The sequence below is a fragment of the Pelodiscus sinensis genome, chromosome 21 (assembly GCF_052426305.1).
Source record: "Pelodiscus sinensis isolate ZL-2025 chromosome 21, ASM5242630v1, whole genome shotgun sequence".
In the NCBI taxonomy this organism is placed as follows: Eukaryota; Metazoa; Chordata; order Testudines; family Trionychidae; genus Pelodiscus; species Pelodiscus sinensis.
In genome coordinates, this window is record NC_143072.1 from 19665506 (window position 1) to 19682314 (window position 16809).

Sequence of the window (16809 nt, forward strand, 5' to 3'; positions counted from 1 at the left end):
TCGTGCTTTGGCTCGGCTGTGGAGGAGAACCCAGGGCCAGACTAGGAGTTGCTGCTGCAGGAATGGAGGTGCACAGGAAGGGTTGTGTGAAAGCCTTCAGGCTGTAATAGAAGGAGGTTTTACAGGACAGATATAAGATATATTGGCACAGCTGCGTGGGAAAAGCTCCCCGAGCCGGCCTCGCCTGCACTGTGAGTGTTTTCAGTCTCTCTCTTTCATAGCACTAAACTCAGTTGTTAAACTTCGGGAAAAATCATGTTGCCTTTCCCCCTCAATCTTGCAGTTCCAACAAATGCAAGTTGAATGAAAGGGCCTTTTAGATGCTTCTTAGCAAATTGCTCCCAAAGCTACCAAGTATTGTCTTGTGAGTGACCAATAGGAGGGAACATGGTCTACTCAGCGCAGCATGGGACTGAGAGTCGGAAGTCCTGGATTCCATTCTTGGCATGCTCTGCGACCTTGGACAAGCCGTCGACCTTCTCTGTGTGTCTCCTTCACTCTCTGTACGCTGAGAAGCATGCCTGTCTCACCAGGGCCTTGTGGTGATTGACAGAGCTGTGGCGATCCTCTGAGTACAGGAGCTGCATATCAAAAATATATTATTGTGTATTTATTGGTGTCTGTCTCTTCTTTTCCAGTTCGCTTTGGAGGTGGATAACTGCTCAAATTGCAGCAATTACAAGAGGTTAGTTATTGTGAATAGTCCTTAATCTGTCAGTGTTTTACTGTGTGGTTTTATGGCATTTTCATATTGTTGAGTCAAAATACGAAATTGTAAGTGATTTTTTCCTTCAGTGATGGAGGCTTTTGTCCATTGCTTATGTAACCCATGCCTGTACTCTGTCACACTGTAGTGCCAGCTAGACCAGCTAGAGTGTGATGAGATTGCTACCGCCTTGGCTAAGATGTCTTGTATCTCATGCAGTAGCGACTCCTGCATTGAGCTCCACAGGTCTCAGCTGCTGCTGTCTGAGGTCGTTCAGCACTGCACTTACACATAAGGTGGTAAACCAATGGTTTAGATGCAGGTCCCTGTCTGATTGTCTGAGGCTGTATAGCGGGGGATGCAGTGTGCAGATGGTCCATAATAGTTGTCCTCTCTGTCACAGAGTTTAAGGCCAGAAAAGACCAGTAGATTATATAGCTTGTTCTCCTCAATATTAGACTCATAAATTTTGCCCCAGAGCCCCTTATGAAGCCCAACAACTTGAGTAAGGCTAAAGCACTTCAGTTGGCAGACAGAATAGCTATGTGCCACAGTCAGAGAACAGGAGAGACTAATTTACCACTCATGCCCAAGGTTTCTGCAATGGTGTTGAATTGATCAGGAGAGAGACAGCCAGGCAATCCACATGCTGTGCTGTGGAGAGAGTGTGGTAGTGTAGGTTCCTGACGAGAGAATCAGGACAAGAAGCAGTTGTGCCCGATGCGACTTGCATCTCCAAGAGATGGTCCCTTATGAGGCCAGCTTCAGTCTGCTTCATTTTAAGCTCGATGAAGTTGCTAGCGTGGTCCCCAGCTGGGTAAGTGCATTGTGTTAGGAATTCGCTAAGATTACCACCTCCTTTTTATTTTTTCACTGTATCCAGGTTCAACAGGGTTTTTTATGAATGCCTCTCTTCCCACGCATGCGGTTTCTTAAAAGTGCACCTTCCCTGTCTCGTAGGCTGAATCCTGCAGGGCGCTTGCACGCTCAATGCTTCTGTTACTTCAATGAAAGTTCAAAGAATTCAGCAGAGTACAGGTTTGGGTCTGTTGCCTGCACCCTGCTGTTCCTATGCCCTCTCACAGACACTAAATATAGTCTTCACTCCTTTAAGGCCAGAACATTAAAGACTTTACATGGGATAAATCATTGCCCATATTCAGTGTCTTTCTGCTGAAGAAACAATCCTTGCCAGGATTTCATGCTTCTAGGTCTTGTGCCACGCTGGGCAGTAGCAGCAGTTGGGTAATCCGAGAGAGATGGGTGAAATTCAGGCCTGAGTGGGCCATGGAGACTGAATTCTCCCTGGAGATGGTCCCTCTTGGTTAAGGTTGAGGTTCCTTGGCAGGGGCGTGTGTAAGTAAAGCTCAAATTGCTCTTGCTCATGCTGTACCTGGTTTAGGAATGGAGGAATTTCAAGTAGTCCATAATGCACATTTTTTTCCTTCTAAAATGTATTAAATGGATCCTGAAGTCTGTCAGATATCAAGTATTCTATCATAATTCTATACCAAGCTTGAAAATTGCCAGGTTTTTTATATGATATTGATCAAAATCTTTAGTGCCTGAGACTTCCAATTTGCAGATTAGGCTTCCTGCTCTTGTAAAGTTTTATTGTTGATTCTTTCATATCAGTACTTTCCATTTACCATCACTGGAGATATTTAAGAGCAAGTTAGACAGACACCTGTCATGGATGATCTAGACTAGTGTTTCTCAACTTTATTTAAAAACAAAAAAAAAAGTACCCCCGGTACCTGCTGTTTTCAGACACACAATTTTTTCTACCATTGCAACACATTTGTTTAAACAACTTAATCGTAGCCAGGCAGGCAATGACATTTTTGGGTGTGAAAAGTACAAAAATAATAAAACGCTGTAAAACTTAAATTCAGTTTTCTCCAAATTTCAGTTGTTTTGATGTACCCTCTAAGGGTTCTCGTATCACTGGTTGAGAAACACTGATCTAGACAGTGCTTGGTCCTGCTGTGAGGGAAGGGGACTGGACTTGATGTTGTTCTAGAACTTAATGTTCTAGATGTTCTAGAACTTAATGCTGGTGTTCTAGAATTTAATGCTGTCTCGTTTCCTCCTATGAGCTCTTCACATCTAAATCCTGTAAGACTGAGATAAAACAGGAATAATGCCAAATACTTTGATTGGGATAGATTGCTTGTATAGGGAAAAACAAAGAAGTGTTAATTTTGTTTACACCTATCTGTTATAGTTGATATATTGCAAACACCAGTTGCTTAATACTAATTTGGCATCAGCTTTTCACAGCAAAGGTGACCTCTTTAAAGGGATGCTGTGATGTTAAGTAACATAGTTCTCTGAGTGATTGCTTATGCCCATTCCACATTACGTACGTACGTGTGTGTGTGTGTGTGTGTGTGTGTGTACATGTACACTCGCCACGTGCACTGGTGCTGGAAGTTTTTCCCTCAGCAGCATCCAGAGGGGAGCAGCTCTGGTAACCAACCCCTGGAGTGGCAACTTCATGGTGCAGTAAAGGGATGCTGTGCAGTCTCCTCATCCTCCGTTCCTTCTTATCAGAAACTCTGACAGTGGGGAAGGAGGGCGGGTTGTGGAATAGCCCTGAACAACTCCTCTCTAAGAACACCAGTTACGGAACAAGTAATGCTGTCGTCGTCTTCATCATACCCCAGTTAGCATGTTTGTCCCAATCCCTCGCTGTGTATTGTATTTTACAGTGGAAGCTCTTTGCGGTAGGGACTGCCAATTATGATGTTTGTGCAGTGTCTAGTGCAGTGGGCTCCAGGCTGTTTAGCCTTTTAGATGCTACTAAAATATAAATGTTTAATAATAAATGTCTCGATGTTTGTTTTCTAGCCATTGATTTTATAACTAAAGTTGTACCTGCTTAAGGATTGTTTGTCCTTCCTGTAGCTTTATCTGAGCCAGCAGCTTTCACAACAGGTTAGAATGACCAGTTGCATTGATACTTGTACAAACAGAAAAGTCACTGAAATAACCCAAGGAACTAGCCTGCATCCTGACCTCTTACCCAATACCAGCTATGGTATTTCAACAGTGTGTCTGGCCACAAATAAAACTGGCTTTTGCATATTCTTGGAAGTTTTTTGGGCTCCCCTAGAAGCTAATACTAACTTCAACTTTTGCTTTTATCTCCTATAGTGCTGAGAGCCCACTTCAGAGCCACTATGGAGGAGTCTTCCTCTAACCCAAAGCCCCTGGAGGTGAATCTGCACTCTAATTTCATCCTTGGCTCTGTGTCTGAGGATAACTCCGAGGATGAGACAAGCTCCTTGGTGAAACTTGATCTGCTTGAGGAGAAAGAGAGATCTCTGTCCCCTTTGTCTGTCTGCTCAGATTCCCCTTCGGACCTGGGACTGTCTAGCGTTACGGATAGCCTGGCTAGTCACATAAGGTATGGAAAAACCTTACTAGTCCAATCCAGTCTGCGAGCTTTTCTCCCCCTTGTTCCTTCCAGACCTAGAAAGACTTCATATCATTGCTCCATTGCAGCCATCCTTCTTACCTAATGCGATTGAGATGTGAGCTGGTGCACTAGTAGTATGGGGCAGGGATGCTATCTTGTTGTTAATTTTCTCCCTGTTTAATAAGCTATTTGGGGTGCATGGACAAGACTGATTAAAATTTCATGATGTACTAAAGCAGGGAGCCTCCTGAATGTGGGATCTTGTCTGATAACAGAACCAGAAGAGATGCTGGACTAAGTCTAGTATCTCAGACCACCAGCAGATGCAAAGACCATATTTTACAGGAAGCTAATAATGTACGTGGCCCGTCATGTGTTTTTCTACACGAGGATGGTTGTAGTATTCCTGTAATGACTGGCATATGCCTCGACTCTCTAGATTTGAGCATCCTTCAGTAGACTTACATAGCTACAAAGGGTACATCTTGACTGCAACGTTACCTGTGCCTGTAGTCTTTTCAAAATCCAGCGATTGCATTTGACTCTATGATCTAATGGCTTTCAAGAGAGACCTTGCATGTTAAAACCAAGTTGGGCTTTCCTTGATCACCTGTTCTGGGTCAGGTTCAGCAGTGGTTAGCACATCTGCCAGTAACTTGCTACAAAATGCAATGCGTGTTAACAGAAAAGATGCTGCCTTCCTTAATGGCTCTCGGCAGGTCATGGTGTCATTGGCTGAGATTTTTCAGAGCAGTCCACATGAGTTAGATACAGGGGTTAGATTCAGGTCTTCCAGTAATTTTAATGGAATATATATTTTTTAAATTCCTAAATGACTTTAACATTTTGTATATCCATAATCATAATAGTGGATATTTTGTCTCCCCTACTCCCAAACTCCTACAAGCTTGAGGTTCCTACTGTTGCTGACCCCACAGTCAATCCTATTTGATTTTTTTGCATGGAGAGTTAGAGCCTGTCCTGGTTTTCTTTTAAAATCTCTCAGTTGTGCGGGAAGTCATTGCTTGCAGAGTTGCTGTCAGGTGGGGTTGGATATTTTGGGTGCTTGCAGTCAGAATGCTTGTGTTTCTCCAAGTAATGACTCCACCTCTGAGAGAGTGCCATGTGGGTACTCTATGGTTTGTAATCATGTTTTTATAGAGGATGGGAGAAACTCTTCATTTTGAATAACAGAAGCAGCTGTCTAGTGAGTTGACATTTAACGTGGCTGCTGCTTGCAGTTCAGGGGATCTTAGCCTTGTAAGGGAGATGCCACTTCATCTCCCCTATTATGGGTCAAATAAGATGGACATGATGGTGGTTTCTGTAGGTGTCGCCATCTGATGTGAATGTTTCTTTGGGAAAGAGAGTCAGGATGCTCTTTATTCAGTCTTCAGAATGACACCTGCCCTCTAGAGATGCTGTGTTTTGTTGTGATCTCCAGCTGTTGGTAGGGGTGGATGGTGATGCTTGCAAAGCACACATGGGTGTGCCTCGTTGATGCTTTCAGCATTTTGTGCCTGCTGTTATGCCAAATGAATGGTGGGGGGAGGGTCCTATGATGCTTTTCTCACCTGTCATACACAGCTTGCCTTTCAGGATGCCACTTCTGAACAGCAAACTCTTTGTAAGAGAGACTCTTTCTTGCTATGTGTTTATATTAGGGATGTAAGTGAGGAGTTGAGTCGAGTACTCAACTACTTGCTTCCTTCCACGTGCTGCCTCTGTATGAGAGGCAGCAAGCATGGGGGAACAGGAGTCAGTGCCCCCCAGCACTGTCTCTGCGTGCCACTTGCCCACCCCCATGCTGCTGCCTCAGAGATAGGAGCGGGGTAGGGGTAGGGAAGGCTGCTGTGAAGTGGCCCATCATGGGCATAGGCTAAGGCTCCTCCAGCAACAGCCCCTGTTCATGATGGCCCGGGCTGCAGAGCTGCAGGGGTCTTGGACCGGCGGGAGCCAGGACTATGAGCTACCCCTGCTATAGCTCTGCTATAGCCATGCTGCTACAATGGGGGTAGCTTCGGGACCAATGTGAGCTGGGACAGAGCACCTTCCCTTATAGACTGATTGTTACCTGCTTAACACCCTTAGCTTATATAGCACCAGCACTACCGGGCACTGATGCGGTTTGGGTTCTCTAGACACAGGTGTAATATATGTCTCTGAAGTACCATCCTGGGAAGAAGAGTGATCTAGTGGCAAGAGGATGGAACTGGAAGTCTTAGCTTTGCCACTAGTATGCTCTGTGACCTTGGCCAAAAGACTCAAGAGGGTCTGCTCATTTTGGGTTTCCAAGATGAAGAATAGCCAGGACCTGATTTTTTTTATCCTTAAAGATGCTGAGCGTCTGCTGGCTCTGTTGAGTTTGGTTGGAGTTGTGAGTATGCGATGAAAATTGGGTCCTAGTGGTCATCAAGTTAAGCACTCAAAATTAATGGAGTCCTTTGAAAATTTTAACCTTATCCTCTAGAAAATTGCAGTGATAATACCTAATCACAGACCTATTCAGAGACTTTATTAAGGTTTCTGTGAAGTCCTTTTGAGACTTTTAGCCAAGGGGCAGCAAAATCACAAGCAAGTTCTAAAATTTTGATGCCAATCTGTAGGAAATTACTGTCCAATGACCTTTAGCCCTAATAGTCTATCAAACAAAAGGTTTTTGATAGAACAGAGAACGTGATACTAAAGACTTGTTTCACTACACTGTCTATCCACTGGCAGTCCATCTATTGTGTCTGCTTAGAAGTGATAAATTGACCTGTGAGTGGGTGCTCTCCTGTTGACTCTGGTACTTGACCAGGGCAAGAAGAATAGCCAGAGTCGACAGGAGGGCAGCCCTCATTGACCGTACCATGTGGAAGATACTACAGTAAGTATGTTGACTTCAGCTACGCAGGTTAGATTGATGGGGATGTAGTGTAGACTAGGCCTAAGACTTTATACATTTCTAATACTAAGGAAACTGAAGGTGTTTTTGCATTCATGTGGTGAGAAGCCATGGAAAGAGGCAAAAATCAAAGTTCTGGCCACTCCTGCCTGTCACGCCTCTGTCATTAACTGGCAACAAAGATCCTTAGTGTAATAGGTATTCAGCCTTGAGCTCCCTCTTTCATAATTTGCTTGCTTTGATACCCTCTTTAGAGGTCATTTGTTGTGCAATCCAGCTGAGAGATTTGCCAGTTCAAACAAACAAAAAGTTACGTCCTGGGGTTACCTTTTTAGAGAAATTAAAATGAATAGGAGCAGTTTTCCTTGTCTTCCATCTGCAGGTCTTAAAGCATCACTGTTTTACAGATATGAAAACTGAGGCAAGGCATCATTGAATCATGGAAATGTAGTGCTGGAAAGGACCTTGAGATATTATCAGGTCAAGCTCAGTGTCCCATGGCAGGACCAGGTAAACCATCCTGGACCATTCCTGACAGGTGTTTGTCTGACTCGTTTTTATAAGCTTCCAGTGATGGGGCCTCCAAGACCTCTGTTGGAAGTCTATTCCGTAGCTTAACTACCCTTAAAGTTTTTTTTTCCTTTTCTAATATCTAATCTAAATGTACTGTGCAGCAGATTAAGTCCCTTACTACTTGTCCTACCTACAGTGGACTTGGAGCATAGTTGAACACCATCCTCTTTAACAGCCGTTTAAATATTTGGAGACTGTTGTCAGATTTACCCTCAGTTGTCTTTTCTCAAAACCAAACATGCCCAGTTTTCTAAACCTTTTATCACTTTTTTTTTGCAGTTCTCTGGACCCTTTCAAATTTGTCCACATCTTTCCTACAGGGTGGTGTCCAGAATTGGACATGATATTCCAGCAGGGTCTGTGCTAAGGCCAAGCAGTGTGGAACAGTTATCTCCTGTGTCTGATTTAATTAGATTTTTTGGTGGGAATATAATAGAGGTGTATAAAATCAAGAATGGCATGGAGAAAGTGATAGGGTGAAAAATAGCACTGTTTTACAGAGGAAGGCAGTGAAGGATTTCTCTTTCTCCCAGTATAAAAACCAGGGGTCACTCAACTAAATTCATAGGCAGCCATTTTAATATAAATAAGTGGAAGTACTTTTCCATGCAATTCACAATTAACCTGTGGAACTCAGTCCTGTAAGATACTGTGATGGCTGGGTTAAAAACAATCTAGATGTGTTGGTGCAGGATAAGTCCATCAGTAGCTATTAGCCAAGATGGGTCACCCTAATCCTGAACTTCTGACTGCCAGATGCAAGGAGGAGTAGGGTGTCAATCTCCCCAGTGTTGCCTGGTACACTCTCTCAGAAGCTCTGATACTGGCCACTGTTGGAGACCGGTACTGGGCTAGCTGGACCATTGACAGTTATTATTTATTTAATCCATAGCTTGTTACTGGACTAACAAAGTGGAATTTATGATAACTGAGATTAAGAAGTGGTGGGTGTGATGTATGCCCCACACTCCAAGCTGAAAACTAGCACTGTTTTACAGAGGAAGGCAGTGAAGAATTTTGTCTGGGGATCTGGGCTTTTTGAACTTTAGTAACTCAGAGATTCAGAATAAACATACAATTAATCCTCCTCCCCTTCACTTTCTCTTCCAGTTTAAACACTGTCTAGTTGCTCTGTGGAGATAAGTCCTTGTGCAATTCTAGGTGACTGTATTAGGAAGCTCCAAAGTTGTGGTTGTGATCATGTGTGCCCTTTTGACCAGGTGCAATTTCATCAGGCATGCCATGTCACCTCAAGCAGAGTTTCACAACGGGAAAACTCAGGCCATGCACTGGAACACAGCTGAAAAAATCACCTCATTGAGATCACCTCACTAGTTGATTTGATCCTCAAATAACACTCCATAAGCTGTCCTCATCTTCCTGTTTTATAGCTTGGGAAAGCCCATCCAAAGAGTGTTCAAATGCCATTTGAATTCGCAAAAATCATGTTAGTTGCAGAGTCCATGATAGAAGGTCGGTCTTCTGGCTCCCTGTGCCTTTTTCACCCACTAGCCAATGCCACATCTGTATATTAGAAAACACATTTACTAGGGCTGTCAAGTGATTAAAAAATTAATCAGACAGTTATTTATATAAATTAGTATTTTGATGTTTCACATTTTCAAATATATTGATTTTAATTGCATCACAGAATACAAAGTTCATTTTATATTTTCACGGTAAATATTTGCACTGTAAAAATAAAAAAATTGTATTTTCAGTTCACTTACTGCACTAGCGTACTTGTACTAGCTTTAACATGAAAGTTGAACTTACAAATGTAGAATTAGGTCCAGAAATAACTGCATTCCAAAATGGAGAGGCTAGTTTCCACTCAGTCCTACTATTTGTTCAGACGGTTGCCCAGACAAATAAGTTTGTTTACAGTTGCAAGAGATAATTCTGCCCACTTCTTGTTTCAAGTGTCACTTGAAAGTGAGAACAGGCGTTAGCATGGTACTTTTGTAGCAGGCGTTGAAAGAGATTTATGTGTCATATCTGCTAAAGATTCATATGTACCTTCATGCTTCAATCGCCGTTCCAGAGACACGCATCCGTGCTGATGATGGGTTCTATTTGCTAACAGTTCAAAATGGTGCAGACTGATGCATGTTCATTTTCATCATCTGAGTCAGATCCTACCAGCAGAAGGTTGATTTTCTGTTTTGGTGGTTCAGGTTCTCTAGTTTCTGTATCAGAGTTTAGGTTTTTTTAGGGCTCCTGAAAACATGCTCCGCACCTCATCCCTCTGAGGTTTTGGAAGGCACTTCAGATTCTTAAATCTTTGGCTGAATGCTGTCACTGTCTTTAGAAATCTCACATTGGTGCCTTCTTTGTGTCTTGTCAAATCTGCAGTGAATTTTTAAAAAAATGAAAAACAGGAGTTGGAGCATCATCTTAGACTTAAAAATACGGCAAAATGCGGGTAAAACATAGAGCAGAAGACACACAATTCTCCACCAAGGAGTTGTCACAAATTTAATTAACACATTATTGTTTTAACTAGCACTCTCAGCATGGAACTATGATCTCTTGAATGGTGTCTGAAGCAGGAAGAGGAATATGAATGTTTAGCATATCCGGCCTGAAAATGCCTTACAAATGCCTTTTGCTGACTACAAAAGTGCCATGCGAGCACCTGTTCTCACTTTCATGTGACATTGTAAATAAGAAGGAGGCAGCATTATCTGCCATAAATGTAAACAAACTAGCAATGTGAACAACTAGTCAACTATCCGATAAGCAAATGCTGGAGTTCCCAGATGGCTCCGGGCTGCATGCGGCATTTCAAAGCAGCAGTGCCGTGTGGAGCCTGACACTGCTTCACCTCTCCACTGGCCCCGTACTCTTCACAGTGTTTTTGCCTTTGAAAGTGTAGCAACAGTCCTGGGACTGTTACACTTCAAAGGTGGAGGCGCCTTTATTGATTAATTGAATAGTTGTTGCAAATTGCATTGACTATTCAATTAGCCAATTAATCTAAATTTAACATCCCTAAAACAAACTTGTTTCTCTTGAGAACAAACATAAAAATGGCCATACTGGGTCAGACCAAAGGTCCATCTAGCCCAGTGTTCTATCTTCCAACAGCGTCCAATGCCAGGAGCCCCAGAGGGAATAAACAAAACTGGTAATCATCAAGTGATCCACCCCCCTGTTGCCCATTACCAACTTCTGGCAGGGACTAGGGACACCTTTCCTGCCCATCCTGGCTAGTAGTCACTAATGGGTCTAACCTCCATGAATTTTATCTAGTTCTTTTTGAACACTGTTTGGCCGTGTCTAGACTGGCAAGTTTTTTCCGGAAAATCATCTGCTTTTGCGGAAAAGCTTGCCAGCTGTTTACACTGGCCACTTGAATTTCCGGAAAAGCACTGACAATCTCAAGTAAAATCATCAGTGCTTTTCCAGAAAAACTATGCTGCTCCCGTTCGGGCAAAAGTCTTTTTCCGAAAGACTTTTGCCCAAAAGGGCCAGTGTAGACAGCATAGTAATGTTTTCCGCAAAAAAAGCCCCGATCGTGAAAATGGCGATCGGGGCTTTTTTGCGGAAAACCGCGTCTAGATTGGCCACGGATGCTTTTCCACAAAAAGTGCTTTTGCGGAAAAGCATCCTGCCAATCTAGACGCGCTTTTCTGAAAATGCTTTTAACGGAAAACTTTTCCGTTAAAAGCATTTTTGGAAAATCATGCCTTTTAGTCTTGGCCTTCACAACATCCCCTGGAAAGAAGTTCCACAGGTTGACTGTGCGTTTATGTGAATAATTACTTTCTTTTGTTTGTTTTTAAACTTTTCTCTTACTGACTGGCTGCACAACAAGTAGGACTGAGTGGACTTGGAGGCTCTAAAGTTTTACTTTTTGTTTTTGAGTGTAGTTACGTAACAAAAGATACCTACATTTAAAAGTTGCACTTTTACAATCAAGGGACTGCACTACAGTACTTGTATGAGGTGAATTAAAAAAATATTCTATCATGATCACAATACAGATATTTGTAAAAAAAAATTAAGTGAGCACTGTACATTTGTATTCTGTGTTGTAATTCAAATCAATGTATTTGAAAATGTAAACAAACATCCAAATATTTAATTTCAATCGGTATTCTGTTGTTTAACAGCATGATTAAAATTGATTGATTTTTTTTAATCATGATTAAATTTTTTGAGTTAATGACCTGCGTTAACTGCAATTAATTGACAGCCCTACTGCTTATGTTAGCTGAGATACGATCAGACAATTGGGTGTGATCCATAAAACGTGAGCCAATAGTGGTTATTCAGTGTTCCAAGTCACATTTCTGTATTTCAGTATCCAGACTGAGCATGCATTGTGCTATTCCACCTTAATGCTGATTTAAAACTTGTTAGTCTCAGCTCATAGATACCAGGAGATAATCACATTCAGTTTTTATGAAGAGAAGAGAATTGACAGAAAACGCCATTTACTAAGTGCCATGTTATTGCTTAAGAAACCCTTGGTCAGATAAGCTGTGCCAAGTAAACTCCCATTCCAGCAAGAAATCCATGTGACCTACTAGTTGTGCCAGTTGTTAATCAGTTGACTGATTTAAAAACTATGATCAGATCATGGGCTTTCAGCTGGCATGTTGGCACATCTTGCTCTGTTCAGCAGGAAAAATGCCTACTGGAAAAAGCAGACAGATCAGGATGTTGTTATAAAGCCATCTCTGCCTGTACACTACTGAAAATTGCTAAGTGATACTATCCCACCTTATTAAAGGGTGGGAAGTCCTTTGCTTCAAAACAATTCCATTAATCCCTTTATGTTATGAGAGTGTCTTCAAGACTGAACATCTTCAAAATACTTTAATTTGTACTGTCTGCGTACTTTTTGCACTTCACATAATTTGGACAGTAAAACTTGACTGGTTTCTTGTCAATTTCACTTTCTCATGTGCTGAGAAATGTTGTCATTTAGGGTTCACTGATTCCCCCCTCCCCTCCTGCCCCCAGTACTTCTAACTGAAAATAACATTCGTGTCCTGGCATGCTGTGTAGAATTCCCTGGAGTTGTTAAACAGCTGCTGTGCTCCATCCATGGTTTCTGTAGTGGATAAAGTAACTCCTGAATACGTTAACTTGGAAAGCACTTTGGGGTCCTTTTGTCCCAATGTGATTTAAATATTTAACCAAATTTTTTTCCTGACTTTTACTAACTCACATTTTCAAGATGGCATCTAGAATAAAACATATTAAAATTAAGGAAATTGTGCACACTTTTTTTGTTTATTCCTTTTGGCCCGTGCAGAGTTGAACTTGTCAAGAATTGCTCTCAGAATTGGATCTTTACTTGTGAATATAACTCCATTAAGACCGCATTTGATACGGTCTCGCATGATATTCTTATTGATAAACTAGGCAAATATAACTTAGATAGGGCCACGATAAGGTGGGTGCATAATTGGCTGGATAACTGTAGTCAGAGTTGTTAATGGTGCTAAATCCTGCTGGAAAGGGATAACAAGTGGAGTTCCGCAAGGGTCTGTTTTGGGACCCGTACTGTTCAATATCTTCATCAGTGATGTAGATATTGGGATAGAGAGTATGCTTATTAAGTTTGCAGATGATACCAAACTGGGTGGGGTTGCAACTTCTTTGGAGGATAGGGACATAATTCAAAATGACCTTAGCAAGTTAGAGAAATGGTCAGAGGTAAACAGGATGAGGTTTAATAAAGAGAAATGCAAAGTGCTCCACTTAGGAAGGAACAATCAGTTCCATACATACAAGATGGGAAGCGACTGTCTAGGAAGGAGCATGGCGGAAAGGAATCTAGGGGTCATAGTGGACCACAAGTTGAATATGAGTCAACAGTGTGATGCTGTTGCAAAAAAAGCAAATATGATTCTAGGTTGTATCAACAGGTGTGTTGTAAGCAAAACTTATGAAGTCATTCTGCCGCTCTACTCTGCACTAGTTAGGCCTCAGCTGGAGTACTGTGTCCAGTTCTGGGCGCCACATTTCAAGAAAGATGTGGAGAAATTGGAAAGGGTACAGAGAAGAGCGACAAGAATGATTAAAGGTTTAGAGAACATGACCTATGAAGCCAGGCTTCATGAACTGGGCTTGTTTAGTTTGGAAAAAAGAAGATTAAGGGGGGACATGATAGCGGTTTTCAAATATTTAAAAGGGTGTCACAAGGAGGAAGGAGAAAATTTGTTCCTCTTGGTTTCTGAGGACAGGACAAGGAGTAATGGGCTTAAAGTGCAGCAGGGGAGGTTTAGATTGGACATTAGGAAAAAATTCCTAACTGTCAGGGTGGTCAAATATTGGAATAAATTGCCAAGGGAGGTGGTGGAATCTCCCTCTCTGGAGATATTTAAGAACAGGTTAGATAGACATCTGTCAGGGATGGTGTAGACGGAGCTTGGTCCTGCCTTGAGGGCAGGGGGCTGGACTCGATGACCTCTCGAGGTCCCTTCCAGTCCTATTATTCTATGAGTCTATTATTCTAAGTCAGAGTTAATTCCACAGAGAATTTGGCCCTTTCTGCTTCATCACAAGGAGACTTCAGTAGACAAACTTGAACTGAATTTGAGACTCTCATGAGTGCTGCAGTGGTTCACGTGTTGAAATCTTCTCAGAATGAGGACCTGATCTTGGTACAGCCCTGAGCACTCTAGACTGGGCAGCCAGATGCGATGCCAGACTTCACATGATTGCACAGAGTGCTAACCAAGCAGCTGAACTATTTTTGTGTTTTATTTTGAGTTAAATAATTAGATTTGCTCTTGCAAAGTTTTAAATACCTGTGCAACCGAGCTGTCCTATTGTAATCAGTGGCATATCTCAGAGGCATACTTATGTTTAGGGAAGATCAGGCCTTGCTCTGGAATTTCCAAACCGTTCACTCTTACATAGGAAATTTTCGTTCACCAAACTGATTTCTCCCCTTCCAGCTCCTCTCTGAATTTCTAACCATGTGGCCACTACTTGAATTGAAAGCTCCTCCCATAACCTGCTCTCTGTGCTGCCGGTTGCCATGGTATTGCTGAGGCCTGTTTCCGGAGCCTTGCATCTCCCAGAAAGAAGGCCTCTTTCTTTGCCATATGTCAACAATGATCAGCTCAGGAGAGAAGGGCGAGGCATGTCCCTGACAGTTTTCTTTCAGCAGCTTGCAGAAATGTCTATCTTTAAAGGAGACCTTGCCAAAACAAATAACTTCTCTCAATCTCTTCTCTCTCCCAATCCCCAGCTTTCATCACTGGTTCTGTTTGCTTGTCCTCTGCACCTCACTCACCTCGACAGTGAAACTAGCATGGCCGATTCACATTGTTTACTTTGCATTTCACTTTCCGGTTCTCAACCGCTACTGTAATATTGCTGTGCCTAAGTTTGCAACCCTGCAAGGGATGTTGAAATTTGTCTTTAAACTTGAAAACTGCATTCAGTTGAAAAAACACGAGTCACAGCATAAAGTGGGGTTTAAAAAAAATTAAAATAAAGCCTCAGAATCAAAATTTTGGGTCTAAACTATGTGCCTGATGCAATGTTTACTACAATGAATGGAAAGTCTCCTACTTAATTTGGGTGGGGGTTTGGATCAGGCCCTGTGCCCATTGAAAAAGGGATGGTTTTGTAATCGGGGTTCCCCTCCATTGTGCTAGGTTATATAGGTGATGTGTGAACTCCTTCTCTATTGCTTCCTTTTCTTCAGTTGTAAAGCTGTTCTAAAATTCATGCTACTATTCCGCTCCCTCACATAGGACTTGTTGTATAGTGATAGAAATGTAGCCGTGTTAGTCTGGTGTAGCTGAAACAAAAAAGAGGACTATGTAGCACTTTAAAGACTAACGAGATGGTTTATTAGGTGATGAGTTTTCTTGGGCCAGACCCACTTCCTCATATCAAATTGTGGAAGAAAATTGGCACAACCATATCTACCAAAGGACACAATCAAAAAAATGAACACACATTAAAAGGACAAATCAAATTTCAGAACAGAACTGGGGTGAGGGGGGAGGTAAATGTCTGTGAGCTAATGATATTAGAGATGGTGATAATTGGGGAAGCTATCTCTAATATAATTAGCTCAAAGACATTTACCTCCTCCCCTCATCCCCCTTCTGTTTGGAAATTTGATTTGTCCTTTTCATGTGTGTGCATTTTTTTGATTGTGTCCTTTGGTGTATATGTGGTTGTGCCAATTTTCTTCCACTATTTGATCTGAGGAAGGGGGTCTGGCCCACGAAAGCTCATCACCTAATAAACCATCTTGTTAGTCTTTAAAGTGCTACATAGTCCTGTTTTTCATAGGACTTGTGGGGTGGGTGGGGGTGTGTGTGTGTGTGTGCGTGCGTGCACGCACGATCTGTCTGTTTGTCCATCTCTCTGTTCGAGAACTCCTCCGAAACAGTAAGAACGAGGACCACCAAATTCGATATACAGCTTCCTCTTATAACTTAAAGCAAAGACAGGGTTTGGTTGTGCCAGGGAAATGGGATGCACCTGGAATTGGATTGCTTCTCATAAAACCATACAGAATGACACACAATCCCAGGCAGGAGAAAGGAACTGGCTGGGGGGTGTGCACCCTCCCTTCACCCCCTGTCTGGGACTGCCTCACCCCAAGCCTCCCACCTCCCAGGCATTGTTTAGAGAGGGCGGGGGTGCCTGAAGTTCCTTCCCCTGCCCTGATTCGTATGAGAACATTGCTGACTGTTCCCCTTTGTCAGGGAAGCAGGAGAAAGTGCAGAGTTTGCTGCATTTCTCACTCTGGCTGAGGAGTGTAGGGGGCAGACCAACCTGGACCTGCCTCAGGTGAGACACCTACATCCCTCCCCCAGCTGTGCCCGCTGGAACTGCAGCGGCCGTGGAAGGGCCCCTTTCACCTGTCCCCAAGGTGCTGTGGTGACAGCAGCCTTCATCCTCAACCCCTCTTCCCCATCTCCACCCCAGAGCAATGATATAAATGAAGCCTGTTCACTTCCATTTTGTTTTCCAAAAAGGAATTGAGTTAAGGACCTGAGCAACGCCGGGTAAATCTTCTAAGAGGTGGTGATCTACAACTCAAACAGAAAAGTGTTTCTTTCCATCCCGCTCCTTTTGAAATGTGCAAAGACCAATGCTGCTTTTCCCACCATCCAATTTATTTTTTTCCCTTTGCTCCTCTGATTTTTTACATTAGAAGCACCAAGCTCAGAGTCCCCTTTTGTGGGAAGATTTTGGTAAGATACTCAGAATGGTGCTGCAGCTCCA

General features: G+C 42.6%; 1 protein-coding gene across 6 annotated transcripts in view; it reads left to right on the plus strand.

The window, feature by feature from the left end:
* Positions 1–16809, plus strand: part of ACACA (acetyl-CoA carboxylase alpha) — a 237340-nt gene that overhangs the window by 6639 nt on the left and 213892 nt on the right. For all 6 annotated transcript variants that reach the window (XM_075904774.2, XM_089772238.1, XM_089772236.1 and 3 more), the window contains exons 2-3: positions 639–685; positions 3866–4118. In XM_075904774.2, coding sequence (XP_075760889.2) covers positions 3892–4118 — 227 coding nt within the window. In that variant the 5' untranslated portion in view covers positions 639–685; positions 3866–3891. The remainder of the gene's footprint in view (positions 1–638; positions 686–3865; positions 4119–16809) is intronic.